Below are 19,338 nucleotides of genomic sequence, written 5' to 3' on the forward strand. Positions count from 1 at the left end.
ACTGAAGCCTCTCTATCCCCTTGGTGGTGCACAGAAAAACAAACACATGACTAACCCGTGAATGGAGTGGGACTCAAATTCTGGCCAGGACTCCAAGTGAACTGAACCTTTGGGAAGTTCAGAAAGTTTGTCTTGCCCTTATTAGGCTGGGGATACTGAATACCTCATTTACTTGCCTTTGGGTGCTCTACACCAGTGGTTCTCAACCAGGGTCCGGGGGCCCCTGGGGGGCCACAAGCAGGTTTCTGGGGGTCCACCAAGCAGGGCCAGCATTAGACTCGCTGCGGCCCAGGGCAGAAAGCCAAAGCCCCTCGCATGGGGTTGAAACCCAGGGCTCTGAGCCCCACCATTCGGGGCTGAAGCTGAACCCTAAGAAATGCAGCTTTGCGGGGGGGCCCTGTAGCAAGGGGCCCCAGGCAATTGCCCTGCTTGCTACCCCTAATGCCAGCCCTGGCTTTTATAGGCAGAAAAACAGTTGTTGTGACACAGGTGGGCCGTGGACTTTTTATAGCCTGTTGGGGGGGGGCTTAGAAAGAAAAAGGTTGAGAACCCCTGCTCTATACCTCCTTAGAAGGTATGCCGAGTGCCCCTCTTAGCCTGAGCTGGGGTGTTGCAGGACGCCTCCCTCGTCGGACTGGGGTAGGAGTGCTATAATGCCTCCCTTGGCCTCGGCAGTGGGGGAATTCAGCGCATATTGCAGTTGTAAATTGATTTTTCATTTGTTATTTATAGCTCACTTTGAAACACAAAGACCTTCTCCTATAGAAAGGGTTATGAACAGCTGGAAAGAAGGTTAGAGGACTATGGCCAGAAAAAAAAGGCTAAGAAGTTATATCAAATGACAACTCTTGGCGTTTATAACTTGTAAGTCAAATACAGTACAGCTCTTTAGCTCAGCTATGAAAAATGACCTCTGAGGTTGGATGTTTACAGTAAGGAAACAGACCTCTCAGGCTTGTTCAATGCCTTTCATTTTCCCTCCTAATTAAATCCATTTAACCTGGACCTTTTTAACAAACAGTTTCTACTGTAGCAAAGTAGACTGATGAAATACTGAAAGCTATTTGATTAAACCAGTATATTTTTACCAGAATGTAAGCGAAACCCCAATATTATTCACTGTGCAGACATTTGATCCAGGATACACATGGAAAAACCACAAAAATGTTCTGATTTTTCTACAAACAATTCTCCAAACCGAATCTGTTCAAACCAGAGCTCAGGACCTCTCTGATACAGAACAGTTTGAACTTCCATTTGCATCAAGGCAAACATGAGTCTCTGATTAACTAAACAACATTTTTGGGAATAAAACTAACTTAACTGGGTCAAAAATGTTGCAGAATGCTGCACGACACTGGAGCAAGAATATAAGCCTGGGTTAATTTTCCTGATTTTTTTTTTATTTGTTCTACTTTGACAGAGACAATAAAAGTAGTTGGCATTACTGAAAAATTATAGTTACATTACTTGAGTTATAACAGAGCTGGGTGGTAGCCATTTTAAATGTTCTGGTATATTAAAATATTTAATAAAAACATATTCAAAATCTCTATAAATAATGCAGTTATAGATCTGGGTTTTTTTTAAAAATTATTAAAATAATGCTAAACTCAGCCAGTACATTTCTCCATATGGGAGAAACACAAGGCCAAAGTTTAAAATCCAACACATCTTAAGTCCAAAATAAGCTCACAGTATGAAACTATTCATTAGAGTCTGGGGTCTAAGTTGCCTTCGTGACCCATCAATGCTATACACCAGATTTTTAAAGATTTAAAACCTAAAGTCAAAGTTCTCGTTGGCTTTCAAATCAAAAAAGACATCATGCTGTACTGCCAGCCCAGGAGAGGGAAGTCCTCGAAGACAGACACACAGCAGCAACAGCATGGGCAGGCTTCCCAAAGCAGATTTGAAAGGACCACTTCTACAACTAACAAAACCAGGTTTAATCTCCCACGTCCATTTAGTCCCTCGCCTTTCCACGGAGACATACCAACCAGATGCCACGTGCTAGCAATTGTAATCGTGGATTTTTGTGATGGGGACAATCCTCCGTAATGAGGCAGAGTGAAACTTCCAGCATATCACATGTACACCATCCAAGCACTGTCAGATGGCAATGACTATCCGTCACGATAAAGCTGGGTTGGACACAAGCAACTAGTGAAAGGATATACATCCCATTACCAAGGGACTGACCAGCAAGTCCTCCTTGACAAAGGTCTTTTAGAAGAAAGCCCTTGTAGGGTGACCAGATGTCCCGATTTTATAGGGACTGTCCTGATATTTGGGTTTTTTTCTTATATAGGCTCCTATTACCCCCCACCCCTGTCCCAATTTTTCACACTTGCTGTCTGGTCACCCTAAGACCTTGGAACGCTGCTACCATGTCTTTGCCATGACTTTTCAGCAGCACTGGAACCAAATATGGTGTGACGATGGGCTGTGAAGTGCCTTGACGCCTTACTGCAAAAGCCAACTCAAAATGTTTGAGGAGAACTAATAAACAGAAGCCAAAAGGTGAAGCAGCAGGAATGTTGGGATCTTACAGGTATTTTATTTCCTCTCATTCTCCTCTCCACCTCCCCAAAGTGCAGTACACTGTGTTAGCAAATTTATTGTTAAAGACTAATAATCCCATCTGAACCTCATACATGCTGACAGTGGACATGCTGACTAAGGAACCCTAGTGTTCTATTTGCGTTAACCATGCCGGGTACTTTCCAGCCCAGTACAAGTAATAGGAGCCAGGCGTCATTCTCTGGCAAGAGGCATATGGACAAGACAGTGGTGGTTGGCATCACTGGCTATTCAGCACAAAGTAGTTTATGGTGGAAAGGATCAAAGCAATAACATTATATGGCTTTTAATATATACCACTCACATTACACTGAATAGCAGCAGTGCTCTCGGATGCCAGCACTAAGATATGCTAGGAAAAGAAGCAGACTGGTTTAATTTAAGCACAGGGAATGGCAAGAACTAAAGAGTAAACAGCTTCCTCTTTTTTCTTCTTCTTAAAGGAAGGGCCATTTAGTCCTGGGCCTCCTTAGGATGCTGTCTCACAGAGCAGTGAGTGAAGGCTAAGACTCATTATTGGTCTTATTTGAATTAGTAATCCCTTTCTTTACAAAGCCACACTAAAACAAATTTCCATTCCCAGATGCTTTTCCTAGCTGACCCTTTCCGTGACAACGCTGCCAAACCCAGTGTCATATTGTGTATCATGTGGATTTGTGTGAGAAAAACTCGACAGATTTTCCACAGATGATATTTCACAGCTTGAAAAGAGACCGAACTACTTCCATCCTCTCTGCTTTGAAAGTGAGTTTTGTGGTTGGGAAAGGTTCTGGGCTGACAGCCCTAGAGTCCGAGGTCCTCAGCTGACCCCGAAACAGATACAGCACGGACAGTGCCAGTGTTTGCCGCACACGGAAAGCCATGTCTAGTCTGATAATAGAATAGACTGAACCAACTGGCAAAGCAGCACACTTCAGGCTCAGGCTTGGCAAATGCATGCATCTGACTCCTTACTGCAGCTGAAAGTCAACCCAAGCCCTTGGGGTTACAGGCAGCAGTTCTCCTGCAGTCTTGGAAGCGCAGATGCCAATAGAAGCTGTCAGACGTACATCTCTAAGGTGCCACAAGTACTCCTGTTCTTTTTGCTGATACAGACTAACATGGCTGCTACTCTGAAACGTCTCCCTTGAAGGTCACTCTTCGCTATCTCCCAGGGACCAATTTCAGAACATAGAGGGGGAAGTGAAACATCCACTCCCATTCATTCACTCTCTAGATTACCTGCTTAGACAGCTCTGTATCCCATTTACCAACCCTGATTCAGCTTTGATTCAACAAAGCACTTAAGCAAGTGCTTAATTTATATGCCTAAAGTTAAGCACATTGTAACAGGGTAGCTGGCCCCTTAAATGCAATCAGGCTCAGCTCTCCTGTTCCAATCCAGGTGCAACCTAGTTTGGTGCAATAAGCAGGGCAGGTCTACCTCTAGGGAGTTATAAATGAGGAACAGCCCAAAGGCATGTGACAATTCAGAGTCCTGAGAGGGAGACAGAAAAGCCAAGGGCTCTAGAGAAGCAGAGAGCTCAGGAGAAGAGCAAAGCTGGGCTGATAGCTGCAGGGAGAGGAGGCCACTGAAGGAGGGAGCGGTGAGAGTTCCCTAGTTGGGCTGTGGATCCAGAGATCAAGCTGGTGAAAGCAGAAGGCAGAAAGGCAGTGTGCAGGGGTCACCTACAAACTTCCCCAGGCTGGACAGCCATGGCCAGAGAGGGCTGAGAGCAGCAGAGGGAGATGTTTGCTGGCCCTCTGAGCCAGACAGGAGGACCAGACAGAGCTGGAGGCTGGGAAATGATAGAGGGGTGAGCCCTGTGACGTTGTGCAGTCTACATGGTTTTATAAAAACATGATAATAAGTGAATATAATCCAACTGGGATATGCTTCATGCAAAAGGTCTCTTGTAAGGTATCATTACAAAGCTCATAATCTACTGAGTATGATCATCTGATTTGTATAAATGTACCACTCTTGTATCTAAAACTAGAAATATAAAATGTAACTCTGAGGGCCTATTGTAATTATGTAAAGTGTGGGCCATTAAGGATGGTTTGGAATCTTGATGACTCCCATTGTCTGCAGATGGCTGTGTTTACCTGTGAGTCTTCCTGTATGGGTGTGTGCTGGCAAGTAAGTAATGAAGTCTTGCAGTGACATGTGATCATGTCACCTGAACTGGAATCCATCTTTAACCTGTTTCAGAGTAGCAGCCGTGTTAGTCTGTGTCTGTAAAAACGAACAGGAGTACTTGTGGCACCTTAGAGACTAACAAATTTATTAGAGCATAAGCTTTCGTGGGCTACAACCCACTTCTTCGGATGTGGATGCATATGCATCCGAAGAAGTGGGTTGTAGCCCACGAAAGCTTATGCTCTAATAAATTTGTTAGTCTCTAAGGTGCCACAAGTACTCCTGTTCGTTTTTACATCTTTAACCTGGTGCTTTCCCAGTGAGGGGGGGTGGAAACCCAGAGGGACAAAGGGTTCCCGCCTTATGCAAAAGATATATAAAGGGGTGGAAGAGAACAGAGGAGGAGAGGAGCCATCATGAAGAATCCCCTAGCTATCACCTGAGCTGCAACAAGATCTGTACCAGGGGAAAGAATTGTGCCCAGGCCTGGAAGGTGTCCAGTCTGAGAAAAAACTTACTGAAGCATCTCTGAGGGTGAGATTATCTGTATTCAGTTTGATTAGGCATGGATTTGCGCATTTTATTTTATTTTGCTTGGTGACTTACTTTGTTCTGTCTGTTACTACTTTGAACCACTTAAATCCTATTTTTTGTATTTAATAAAATCACTTTTTATTTAGTAATTTACTCAGAGTATGTATTGATACCTGGGGGAGCAAACAACTGTGCATACCTCTCTATCAGTGTTATAGAGGGCGAACAATCTATGAGTTTGCCCTGCATAAGCTTTATGCAGGGTAAAACGGATTTATTTGGGTTTAGACCCCATTGGGAGTTGAGCATCTGAGTGCTCAAGACAAGCACACTACTGTAAGCTGTTTTCAGGTAAACTTGCAGCTTTGGGGCAAGTGATTCAGACCCTGGGTCTGTGTTGGAGCAGACTGGAGTGTCTAATTCAGCAAGACAGGGTGCTGGAGTCCTGAGCTGGCAGGGAAAACAGGAGCAGTAGTAGTCTTGGTACATTGGGTGGCAGCTCCCAAGGGGGTTCTGTGATCCAACCCGTCACAAGCCCAATGATGTCTCTGGGCAAGAGCGAGAACCTGACCCGAGACTGAAAACGGGAGGAGAAGCACCCCTCCTAGAAGGGCTGGAGTGAGGCATGGTGAGAGATGACAGGCCCATACCTGACAGTCTAAAGAGATGCCAAAATCTAAAGCAAGACACGAGAGCTGCACCAGAGCACCTGAGCATGGTAAGAGATGCCATGGCAGTACCTGGTGTGCTGATGGTTTACTGAGACTTGAAAGCTTCCATGTACTGTTGGGATTGTCTTGGGGAATTCCAGACTATGGTTGTGGGACTTCTGCAATTAATTAACCTTGCAACAGGCTACTTGTACTTGGAAACCTTGTGGGGAGTTACTGAGGCCACAAGGGAGTGCCATGAAGTTCTTTGCTGAATCGACGCCTAATGTCACATACCTTAGCAAGTTGGTGGCCGAGGCAGAAACAGAATCTGTGGCCTTGACTCAATATCCCCTGCTCTCAGTTCTCTCTCGCTTAGGCACTATTTTGCTTTCAAGTCCAGCTGACTTGCCATCAAAAGTAACAGGAAAATTCTTAAAACACAAATGCAGCCAATCAAAGTTGTCAGTATGGGGGTTCACCCCCTAACGCTGAATACAAAACCTTCAACTCCAAGAAATCCCTAAGTGGTCAACACCACTGTGCAGAGTCAGGGTTAAATTTTCAAGCACATCTGTCTAAGTTGGCCACACAACACACGGGATTGAAAACAAAGCTCTAGGCAATGGCAGCGCATGCACTGTGTGTGCAACTTCAGCAACACACGAAACATCAAAACACAGTCCTTCCATCCAATCAAATAAATCCCTGGTATACTTGATATTTCTTCATCTAACATACTCTTAATGATATAAATAGGGATATATTGTGTAATCTAAGTTCCAACAATCTCCAGAAACACGCTGTGTGCTAATAAGGACCATCTCTGCTTCCCAGGCCAAAGAAAGCAATTGGCTCAAAGTAAATCCCTCGTTTTGCAATGGAGTCCAAAAAAAAAAAAGAAGAAAAAAAGAGAAACGCTCTGAAACAGTATAAAAGGACTGAAAGATGTTTGCCATCCCCCTCTTCCCATCCATTTCTGAGCCCGGGACAGGAGGTAATTTCAGGATAGTGTGGCGATGTTCTTTCCTTGAGTAGAAATCGCCCCGTTTGTTCTCCCTTCCTTCTGTACTGAAGCCGCGTCACGCTGGGCTGTCATATTTCAGCAGCAGAAAATGTGCACAACGTTCAAGAATTTCTTGCAGCCTTGGTACAGATCACACAATGAGTTGTAGGCCAGGGTGAGACTCTGCGCTTTCCCGTGCTGTTCTAAGCAGCACACACACACATCACAGCCCCAGGAAAGTGTGTGTGTGTGTGGGGGGGGGGGGAGGTGGGTTTAACAACTTTTGCACCCTCCCAATTCTGGGGTGTTCCATGGCCTCGAGCGACCCTGGCAGAAGTTAGGCAGCCGTCCAGGGCTGACTGTGTCTGCTTATGGGCAGCAGTGTGGCACAGAATCTCCACAGCACTGCCACTCTCACCCTCACTTTAGCACAGCACCTGAGCCAGGGCTTGTAAAGGGGCCTTCGGAAGACACCCTGTGGCTTTCTTTCCCTTGCTTCCCGCACCAGGGGAATTGTCCCCAGGCCGTATCTGGAGCCTTTAGGGCCCCTTTGTCCAGTGTATATGGAGAGAGTGGGAGTTAGCAGCATTTTTCTAGGGGAGGGAGTATGCCTGGTGGAGCAGGGGAGTGAGAGCCAGGAGGCCTGGGTGCTATTGACTCTGCTACTGTCTCACTGTGACACAAATTAATTCATTTACCCTCCCTGTGGGCAATTTACCCATCAGTAAAATAGGTTTAATAAGAGGTTGTGCTGAGAGGCAGAATTTTGAAGTGTTTAGAGAACCTTGGAGGAAAGATGCTAAAAGGGGCAAAATATACATTTTAAATGTAACAGGTGTAACTGTGTTACTTACACAGCTATACATATTAAATCGCTGGGCATCTCATTACGTTATTTCCTTTGTAAAATCTTTTCAATACATTTTACATGTTTCAGAAACCTAAAAGACCTGATTCTCCTCTGCTTTGCAACTTGCCTCATCATTTATACTTGTGCAGCGTACACAGGTGTGAACAGCTACAGGAGGCATGGGAAAGAAAGCAGCTAAATGTTTCACCTGGTTTCTAGTTCCTGCATATCATGAGAGGGGATAGGAATATCCATCACAAACATGTAATAGTAACCCAAACAATGAGCTGGAAGTATTCATCCTCTCCCTGTGCTACCCTATTTGTGGTGTGAGCTCTGCAAGAGGTTTTGAACCTTCAGAGTTAACAGCAAACCAGCCTTCTCTGGGGGGGGGGGGGGTTTGGAGACAGGATGTGCTTTAGTCAGTACCGTTGATGAATCAACAGCTTTGTGGGTTTTGCGGTGATAGGAAAACATTCAGAGAATTGGATTCATGGGTTGACATATTTTAACTAGAAACTTCATAGCAAGATACCCTTTCTGTCTCCAAAATACTTTCTGGCACTGCATTTCTGCTCACAGTATTGCCAACAGCTTCCTAAAGTTAATATCCATGCTTGACAGTGGCTCTGGACTGCAAGACTCCTGGGTACCTCGGCTCAGAGCTCCATTAGGAACCAATATATGTTCCAGGTTTCCTTCAGCAGAATGGAATATGAGGGAGTCCATTGCATTTATTATTCATTCTTTGTTTCATTACGATCCATTTTCTATAACTGCAGGAATTTTGTGCATTAGTTGCACTGAGACTTTTCTGTGCTGCAACTGAAAGATATCCCACACTGAAATGCAGCCCATGCACACCAAGAAGTGACCTGATCCTGCTTACTCTGCACAGATAAAAATCCCATGAACTCAAGGGGAGTTTTGCCTGGATTAGTACAACACTACTGGGCCCAGGTCATTCAGAACGTCACTGCGATGCAACCCAGATCTTCCTGCTCCAAAAGCACAAGCTCTTACATATCTGAACTATGGGAGAACTTCCTTCAGCAGCTAGGCAATACAAGGTCTATGGCACACAGCTGAAAAGTTCTGATTCCATCCAGCAGAGTGCAGCGGTACAGACAACATACCCACATATAGTAAGCAGTTCATTACAAAAGGTTTTAACTGTGGTTATTGTTATACAGGACACTGAATGTCTTGGCAGGCAGCAACTAATACAACAACTAGAAAACATTCCCTCACCAGTTAGATGCTCAATTTCCTAACTGCATCTACACATGTAACTTGCTGTACCCTTCTTTAAATGTGTGTCCACACATAAGCATCCGATCTTGGGGTGCAGCTCTGAACCAGCTTCCAAATCATGACGTTTGCCTGCCACTGGAAAGGATCCAGCATATGTGACCAAAAGTACAGGGGCGGCTCTATGTATTTTGCTGCCCCAAGCACGGCAGTCAGGCAGCCTTCGGCAGCATGCCTGCGGGAGGTCCGCCGGTCCCGCGCCTTCGGCATACCCGCCGCCGAATTGCCGCCGAAGCTGTGGGACCGGCGGACCTCCTGCAGGCATGCCGTCGAAGGCTGCCTGACTGCCGCCCCCACAGCGACCGGCAGGCCGCCCCCCACGGCTTGCCGCCCCAGGCACGCGCTTGCTGCGCTGGTGCCTGGAGCCGCCCCTGCAAAAGTGTATCACTTAATTTGGTCTTTATTCTCATCTCTTTCACTCAGTCACATAGTTCCTCTACCTTCAGGCACACCTGGCCTTGCAGACTTTCACTTATGCAGGAGAAATTTTCTCTTCCCATATGGCGCTAGAACTGGGGAAGAATTTGTTAAAGAAGAAAACTAAAGAATAAATTAAGGTTATTGTTAAGTGAGGCCTCAGGTCTGTTCTGCTGTAGACTACACACTTTCCTACAGCCCTCAAAGAGCCAGCCCTGTAATACTTGTCAAGAATGTTGTTTTAATAAAAACCATGTGATTGCAAAGATCAAGTCATAGCAAAGCCTCTGACTTTGCAGGGTAAATATTTATCTAGACTGAGCACTGGCGGAGTGAACCACTTTCATGTACTTGTGAAAACACCACAGAAAGCAGGCACACGTTCAAGGACCAGGGATTATTGCAAAGTGACCCACTGAGTGAATACTGGCTTGATTGCTTGCATTTTCCAGACTTCACTGTGTTATCAGTCTAGGTATCGGAATGCGGTGAAGGAACAGAAAGCCTCTGCACAGTTCCCTGGAACATACTTTGCCTGATGAATAAATCTTGGGAGAAAGAGTGCTCCATGACCACCTCATGTTCACAATGCGGGGTACTTAATGTGGGTTGGTTTTTTTAATTGAAGGCATGAACTACTGTATGTTTAAGTGACTTCTGCAAACTCAAAACACCTCTCAACACTGCAGTTCAGCGGCTGTTCGTGTCTATTAAAGTGCCATCAGCAACTGGATAGGATACAGCTACTGGTACCAAGAGAACCACAACACAAAGTTGATGGGGTAGAAACCATCCACCAAGCAACAAGCATAGGAATAGAGACACTCATTTGGCATGAGCATTCATGGCAGGAGCCAAACGGATGCCTAGGAGTGAAGGGAAGGCAGAGTCACAAACACAACCCCATTTACTGCGCATGGAAATAAACCCGACTCCTCTATTCCATTCTGAACTTTGAAAAACTCCCATATTGTCAACTTTGATCCTATTACAGAGGTACAATACACTCATTATAATTTCTTCTATCAGGAAAATGTGCAAGAACAAAAATCATCAATCCTAAAATGGGAATGCTGTATCTTTATAGCTGTTCTGGTGGTGGTATTTTTTAGAAACATTAATTTATTAATTATATAGTGTGGAGTTTCTACAAGCTCTCTATTCATATTATAGGTCATATTCTAGATGTACTTTGTCACAGAGGTGCAGGCATGCTGGAATAATGTCAGGTCCTGCCAGCCCTGAGCTCCAGAGATCTTAGAAGCTACCCCAATACCTCCCATAATGGGAGGTAAGGTTTAATGGATGGGGACACCTTAATTCTGGTAGATGAGCTCCAGTACCATGCATCTTACTGCTAATCCCTCCTGGGAAGTTTAATGCAGAGCAGTTTTGCAGCCTGCATAGGCCTGATTGGATTCCCACTGGAATTTTTTTGCATAGATGTTCCATACAAGTAGTAAAGTTTCCTTATAGAAGGAAAGCAAGAAGGTTCATGGAAAATCCATTTTAGTTAACTGAACGTTTCAGTTAATGATGATCATCCCTCATATCTTTTCCTTTGATTTTGGGGGCCTTTGTGACTGAGAAGTTAATGCTTCCAAATGGGAGGGTTCGCTTTTCACTCTATAGTATTCTTTGTTCAATGAGTTAGAAGAAACAGCAACACTTTAGGCCACAGAAAGGAAATTAAATCCTTCAGGTAACAAATTGTACTTTTACACATGTAACCGCAGCATATACATACAAATGGATGGTTATTGGTTCAAGTGGTTACAGCAATGGACTGGGAGACACTGGCTTCTTGTCTCTGTCTGCCATCCCTTTGCCATTGGATTTGTCCCTTGCAACATGACACTCCATGAACTGCCAATTTAAATGGATTCCTCCCTGACAATGTTAGAAATATCATGATGTGGTCAGTACATTTGGGGGTGGGGTTTTGGGGTGCACAGTTGTGGATACGATGGGTAGCCTGGGAGGAAGAGTAAGTTAATAAATGTTGTACGTGGGATATATGTAACGGTGCAGCGTGGCATAAAAGATTTATGGTTTGATTTGGGGTTGGCCACATCAGTCGTGACTGGCACACACACACACTCTCTCTCTTAGACATTAATTTTTTAGCAGTCTTTGGCCTGACAAGTCTCAGAATCCCCTACACCCACGAATTTGTTCCACTTATGCAAATATTCACTCAAAGAATTTGCAAAAATGGCAAATAAACAGCATCCCGCAGGAAAAGTGAATTCAAAACAGCAGCAGCAAGAGCAAGAAGGCTGACACCAACCTCAAGGCTGAGCTCAACAGCCAGCAGGGGGCGCCAAGGGGAGAACTGTTAGAAGAAACTGGCCTGGAAACCAACCAAACGCCAGCTATCAGGTCTGAAATACTACATATGCTCAGAAGGTGATGCCTGGATCTGCAGCAGCCAAGTGGCTGCATGACTGGACTCTCAGAGGAAAAGGTAGATGGGGAATTTATTTCACAGCACAGTTCCACTGCTAGATTCCAGTGCTGCAGATCCAGCATGTTGCCATTGTTCTAAACATGGTTCTTTGTAGCTGCTGGGACAAGAGTGTGCCTGAATACAACTGCAGTGGGTTTCTCAGATTCAAGCGCTGAATAAGGAGCCATTCTTCACGTGGTTTGACGACTCCATTACCCCTCCGGAGCAAAGGCGCTGCACGCTTCCCTTCTTCAGGGAAAGACTATTTTATAATAAGATTAATTATCTCAGAAAACTCCTCAATACAAACCTTTACATCTTCTGTTTAAAACCCTGTCTCCTCATTCCTAGTGCATTCCTGAGCTAGCAGCAGGCTGACCTTCAGTGCTGACCCTCCTTCCCCTATCCCTGGAAATGAAAGTTGATCTCTGGCAGGGGGAAGTACTCAAAAAACCCAGGCATCAATAAAAACTGGGGTCCACCAGAAAAGCCCAACCCCTTTACTGCCCTTAAAAATGTGGCCTTTTGTGTTTCCAGGATGTTGATTCTCTCCCCCTCTGCCTCTTTAGTGGCGATATATGACACGGGGAGAGCTTTATGTCTAGCAGGGGAAACCCCTGAGTGCTGTGCACATGCAGGGAACTCAAGCTCTCTGCATTTAAATTACAGCTACATGGATAAAGTCTCCTATAAAATAAAAGAATGGCAGAATTACATGGGGTGCAGTCTTGGGGCCATTTGCATTTCTAACAGATCACCCCAGATTTTTTTTAATTCACTGAGAATGTGGACTCAACTCTTAGTCCCTGACTGGGCACCATTCTGCTCATGTTAACAGTCCATAGAAGAGAAGTCCTATGTGTAGTTTATGCCCAGTTGGGAGTAATATATCCTGTTTACTGCAAAGTGTGCTCTGAAATGCAAAAACCAGGGATGCAAGAAAACCCAGCACCAACAGCTGGGATCTAGGTTTGAAAACCATATTGAACTAGGAATTGGATTGGATTACTGAAGCCAAATACATGGCACCTTTTAAAGATTTCAGAGCATTAGGGAAGGAGAAAAGTTTCTTTGACTTTTGAAGAACTCTTTAAAAATCTCTACAAATGTTTCACAAAATGTCTAGAACATTTTGGAAAAGATTTAGCGAGAACTATGAAACTCCCTATTTCTCTGTCGCCTTTCATCCTACTGTAAATTTAATGCTGTAACTCCAGTCTTCTAACAAAACACACAATTAATTCCAGAATATGGATAGCAACTTTTGATGTATTCCACGAGTACATGCATGTTATATGCAACTAAAAATGCACCCTGTTCTCTGGGGTCTTAATCAGAGGCTTGTCTTTCTTTGATTAAATCCTAGAGACAAACTAAGAAAAGGAAAAGATTGGGAGGAAAGAAAGAAAAGACCCAACTAGTTCTATCTGACCCAAAAATGGGTACTCAATTTTAAAAAGTATAAATCAATTCAGAATAAACTAGGGATGCAGTATAGAATATGTTAGAAACACTTCTTGTGCTAACTTCTTTCCCTATTTACTATAGCTGGCTGATAAAGGCTGATTGTAGGATGCAATAAAAAGTCTTATTTTTCTTGAAGAGCAACACAAAATTCCAACAGATGTTTCTGCTTTTAGATCAATTGTAATTTTATGAAGAAGTTTTCTTTTCTCTTCCAAACAACAGCAGGCACCAGAACTCGAGAGACCTGCTGCTGCTGCTAAGAAATATGCTGGCTGGCCTCACTGCCACACGTCAGGAACTAGCAAGGGAAAAGGATCCAAAAGCAACTAATTTTCCCATTCGCAAAGAGAATCAAAACAAAGTGAATGTTGTGCTTGTTCATTTGACAGCCCTCCTGAATGTTGAACCTCCACACTTTCTGGGTCTGGGCTGTGTCTGGAAGCGGAAGAGCCAGATTACCACAAGGCAGGTTGTTTTTGCAAAATTTCCAAACTGAAGGAAGTATCTGAAGTCTCACTAGAAAGACTATTCTGGTGACATCGCCAACCCAGTTTTGTACTCCCGAGATATTCAGCAAAGAGTAGAACCTCCAAACTCTTTGAGGTTCTCCCATCGCTTTTTTAGATCACATCAGATATGAAACCAATAAGAACCTCAGCAGCTGTATATTAAACATATTCAGTTAAACTTTCACCCTTTCCACTAACTCTCATCTCTCTGATAAAAAATATTGTTTAATTGGTCCTATGTGTGCAGATAATCTGAGCCAAATCCTGCAAACCAGACTTCATCCTTAAGCAGGGAAAGCTCTCATTGACTTCAGTGGGAGCTTTGTCTGTGACCGTCAGAACTGCAGGATTTCATCCTATAATTTCCCCAAAAGATGGGATATAAATCAAATGCAGCCCCAAAGCCTCACCCGTGAATGGAGAAAGGCACCTCAGATTGTTTCCTTGGCACAACACTATCCCCTCGTGTCCAGGAACTTACTCCTCCTTGCCAAGAACTCATTAATTCTTGGCTCAGGAAAACTTGCCATAACAGGGAGCACAAAAGCGCCAACATTTTCCACATATGCTAACTTGATAATATCAAGAGAGAAAATTAAGACCCTAAATCAAGGATGGCTCTTCTTTGATGTGCTGCTGTATAATTAATTTGTTACTAGTTTAAAAAATGTATTCACCCACTCAAGGGAGATTTGCTTTTTTCAAAATATGACTAGTCCCTTTTTCACTTTTCAAAATTCCTACTTTAGAAGGCTTTTTGGTCATAGGCTACCTCCCGTTAGCTACTAAATACACTGATGCGTGCTATGAACTCCACCTTCAAAACATTCATAACACACGCAGAATGCAGGAAGGTCAGCTTGTCTATACGTGGTACAGCAACGAGACAGTCCCCTCCCTGTCATCAGTTCAGGGCCCTTGTTGGAAGTGACCAAAGTCGTTGCCATCTAATGTCTGATCTGTGGGTCTAATTCCTAGCGGATAACTGTCTGCATGAACTGGCACCCTACGGGCACTCAGCACAGAGGCCAAAGACTGAATGAGCCATGGGGATCAAACCCTTTCTTGTCCCAGCAGGTGGTTCCTTGACATCAGCAATGTCTGGCTAATAAGTGGGAAAGATGTGAGGCTTTGAGAGCCTCGTGGAAAGGCTTGGAATAGTGTTAGTAGACAGATATAAGGGGAGGGGATAGCTCAGTGGTTTGAGCATTGGCCTGCTAAACCCAGGGTTGTGAGTTCAATCCTTAAGGGGGCCATTTAGGGATCTGGGGCAAAAATCTGTCTGGGGATTGGTCCTGCTTTGAGCAGGGGGTTGGACTAGATGACCTCCTGAGGTCCCTGATATTAACCAACCTAACCCTGATATTCTGTGATTCTATGTTCATTTCTAGCGAGCAAAAGGTGCAATATGTAGTCAGTGTAAGATACCATCATCGCACTGAACCTCTTATGAAATACTGCTTCACAGATCATGGCTCTGCCTGAGTACAACAGGTTTCTTTTTCCTTTCTCTAAAACGCTTTCTCCACTGCCAGCTGGATTCATCAGCATCCCAAGCACGAATGGGCCTGCAACTCACAAACGCCTTCTCACTGCACCTGACTTGGCTCCCACATCTTTAGAGTGTTCACTAATATTTGGTTTTGGATTAGACATCCTTCAGAACAGATTACTGTACGTAATGACTGAGGTCAGCCTCAAACCCAAGCAGGGCACACATGGAGCTAATCTTGTTGGTTCTGAGGTTGGTTAGGGCCACAATGACAGCATTAACGAAAACCACACCATCGTGCATATTAGCCTCATTCGATACATCTCGGCAACAACAGTGCATTCCATGAAGCAATGGGCAAATCATTTCAGATAAAATAAGGACTAACCTGAACCTTTTACCCAAATTAACTTAACAAGAAACCTTGATGTTTGGGGAGCGGGGTGGTTTGAGATTCAAAATGGTAAATTTTTTGGGTTGGTTGGTTTTGAAAATGTCATGCCTCGTAGCCACTGGACCAGAAGCAGAAACAAACACTGTAAGAAATCAGCAATTGATTTCTGTCCTCTCAACATGTCACTGCCTTGCATGGACAATGGAAGCAAGAGGGGTGGGCAGAAGGAAACCATGTTTGTGTTCCATGCAATGCTGCATGGGGGGGGGAATAAAAAGGAGAATTAGATGCTCTGAAAAGAACGAAAGCCTTAACTTACCAAGGCAGGTCCTGCCATCAGTGTGCAGGCGAAAGCCTGGCTTGCACTCACAGTAATAGGATCCCAGGGTGTTCACACATCTGTGCTGGCAGCCCCCGTTGTGAACTTGGCACTCATCAACATCTGCAGATGGGAAGAGGAACAGAAACCTTAGCAAGTAAGAAGTGCTTTGGAAAAATTTGGGATGGAAGAGCTCAATAATAATAACATTTAATATTCATACGCATTCTTTGGTATGCTTCAGGATGAAAGTGTTTCCCACAATATATACATACAACACCTCTTGGGCTGTGAGCTGCAGCCATGCAGATAACTCACGGAGGGAGAGGGAATGTTGGCCAACATCACATGGACAAATCCCTACTTTTATGATGGCCTAAATTTTCAAAATTTTATGCACATCTTGTGCACGCTTGACTTATCTGCATGACACCCCATGCACACAAGCAAGTCAGGCTGACATTGGCAAATCTATAACTTGTGTGTGTGCATCAGATGTTGCATGAAGGCTTTGGCAAAGTTGAGCTTTAGTGTCCATACAGAGAAGGGAGGACTCTGTTCTGAAGAAGTGAGGTTTTTACCCACAAAAGCTTATGCCCGAATAAATCGGTTAGTCTTTAAGGTGCCACCGGACTCCTTGTTGTTTTTATAGAAACCTTAGCATTTCTCCTGGCTGTTTGCTGACTCCAGAGCTGAGGAATGGATGAAGGGCAGGAGGGGAGAGTGCCATATCATCAGGTTTAACCATTCAGGCCATTCAGGCCAAAATCACAAGGACGGACATGCAAAGAACACCAATGTACATCACAAGTCATTCAAAATAAACCATCCTTCAGACTTGACTCTCCAACAGTACCATCCCCACTAGGGGATCAGCTATGCTGTGCAACTTTCAGACATCTGAATGTACTCTCAGGATAAAGAGAGTAGAGATGGACTGAATTACACTACTGGAATACTCCAGGGGGAAATCCCATCTCTGAAGCCTAAAGAAGATCTGTATACTCTAAATCCTCCTTGTTCTCACTCTAAACAGGCTGGGTGATCCCATTTGCTATATACAGATTCAATTATTTATAATAATGACAAGAGTAAACATCTAACATTTACAGACTGTAGCCAAAAAGAATACCTTAAAGCAGCACGTTTTAAATCCCTAGATTCCCTGGAATTACAGGTTGGGATCCTAGCAGGGTTGACTCAGCCCTTCATCTTTCTGAGCCAGATAGACCAGGTTCCATGCAATTTACTTTGTAATAAAGATGGGGCTGGCTGAAGAACACCTTGAATTGAGCTCTTCCATCCCAAATTTTCCCAAAGCACTTAAATTTCACAAACTACAGGTCTCACTTTACCTGTTGTTGCCATACAGCTAACCCTGGGGTGGAAGGTGACAGATATTTAATCTGTGCTCAGTAATTCTACATGTCATTAGAGGCCAGAAAGCAAAGAAAACCATCCTATCCCACTGAAATTGTGTATAATGGACTTGTAGGAGGATTTTTGCATAATGTAATGCCATTTGTTTAAGGTCAACTTGACCCCACATATGAAACTCTGAAATGTGTGTTGCAATTTTCTTGTCTGCTCTTTCTAGTTCCTTCTACTGCACAGATATCCATGGTATCCTGGCTTTCACACCAAAACAAACTTGGACAAACTGAGGCAAAGCTTTCTACAAAGAGAAACCCATTTGGCCAGCATACCTCTGTGTTTCCATTTCCATAATTGAAACTATCTGGGCTTGAATAAAAGCCATTCTCATTGCCAGAACAATCTTGATTTTTTCCTCCAAACAATGAGCATTCTTTCAAGGGTTCAAATGTTAACCAATCCATTATTTCTTGGGCACACATCCTATCCCACCTCACATTTAAGACTATAAAAAAAGTAGACCGTTTGTGTTTAAAAACAAGAAATTCATTCCTGTTCCACGATGACTAAGTCATACATAGTTGTCATTAAATACTGTAGAAACAAAGAAGGCAACCACCCTAGGAGCTTCATGCTATCCAATGCTATCTCAGCTAGACACACACTGAAGGCAATTGCAGGATTCAGAGACACAAGATTCCTTAGGTGAAGAGCAGTTTGTGTTTGAGAATATCAGTTAATTGGCACATATATATAAAACTTTCACACACATACATATATACACATACTAAGCTATAGATCAGGGATCGGCAACCTTTGGCACGCGGCACGCCAGGGTGGGGCGGGCTGGTTTGTTTACCTGCCGCGTCTGCAGGTTCGGCCGATCGCAGCTCCCGCTGGCCGCGGTTCGCCGCTCCAGGCCAATGGGGGCTGCAGGAAGCGGCAAGGGACAAGGGTGCTTACCCTGGCGAGCCGCGTGCCACAGGTTGCCGATCCTTGCTATAGATCCATACAGAGAAATTACAAGTCTGGATTTCATTTTTCTTCTGTTTTTGATTCTGCTCTTCCCTTCCTACTAAGAGGCTGAAAGTCATATTAGTCCAATGTAATTGGAATAGTATAGCAGGAACACCATTCTCTTCTGTGTTAGAGACAGTTGGCTTCTTGGATGAGAGAATAAACCAATATACATTGTTATCATTCAGTTTCTTTTCCATTGCACCAACACTCCTTTCATGACTGTATCGAGGCCCTAAGAAACGAGCCCAGAAATATTTCTCTCAGATTGCAACTGCAATTTGAAAACTACAATGGAAAAGAAAGGCTAGTATAATTAAATGCCCTTCTCTCCTGTCTGTAACAGGAAACAACAATAATCCTAGGAGACTGTTGAAAATGTGAGACCTTTTGTTAAATCACTTGTTATTCTAATTTATAATAATAGGTTCTCAAACCAAAACAAATTCTTCCTTTAGGTAGACTGTCCTTTCTGGAGTAACACTATTGCATGCTATATGGGAGCCCATAAAGAAGAGAATTACAATAGCCAAGAACTCAGGATGCAGGCAGGAGCAAGATTTTCAATAGAAGAGTGGTTAAGACAGTATCAGGTGACAGAACATGGGGAAAAGCCATTTGGAAATATACAGAGGAGCAGCAACTACAGTGTAGCTGGCACCACTGAACTGAACAACAAGGAACATGAGTTACTTCAGCATTGTGCATCCCAAGACATGAGTTTCACAGAGTACAACTAAGGATAACTTTCCCCTGCAAGCACCTTCATTACCCTCATGCCAGCAACACAGTGAATAACAGAGGTAACTTGGAAGAAAGAGCACGGCAATTACCAAACATGAGG

At 43.9% G+C, this 19,338-nt stretch overlaps 1 protein-coding gene across 1 annotated transcript in view; it reads right to left on the reverse strand.

Moving 5' to 3' along the window:
- MEGF6 (multiple EGF like domains 6) overlaps positions 1–19,338 on the reverse strand; it is a 248,213-nt gene that overhangs the window by 59,284 nt on the left and 169,591 nt on the right. Inside the window, exon 6 of the mRNA XM_065421373.1 lies at positions 16,104–16,226. Within this exon, the coding sequence (XP_065277445.1) occupies positions 16,104–16,226 (123 nt within the window). The remainder of the gene's footprint in view (positions 1–16,103; positions 16,227–19,338) is intronic.

Source organism: Emys orbicularis, chromosome 22 (assembly GCF_028017835.1).
Source record: "Emys orbicularis isolate rEmyOrb1 chromosome 22, rEmyOrb1.hap1, whole genome shotgun sequence".
Taxonomy (NCBI): Eukaryota; Metazoa; Chordata; order Testudines; family Emydidae; genus Emys; species Emys orbicularis.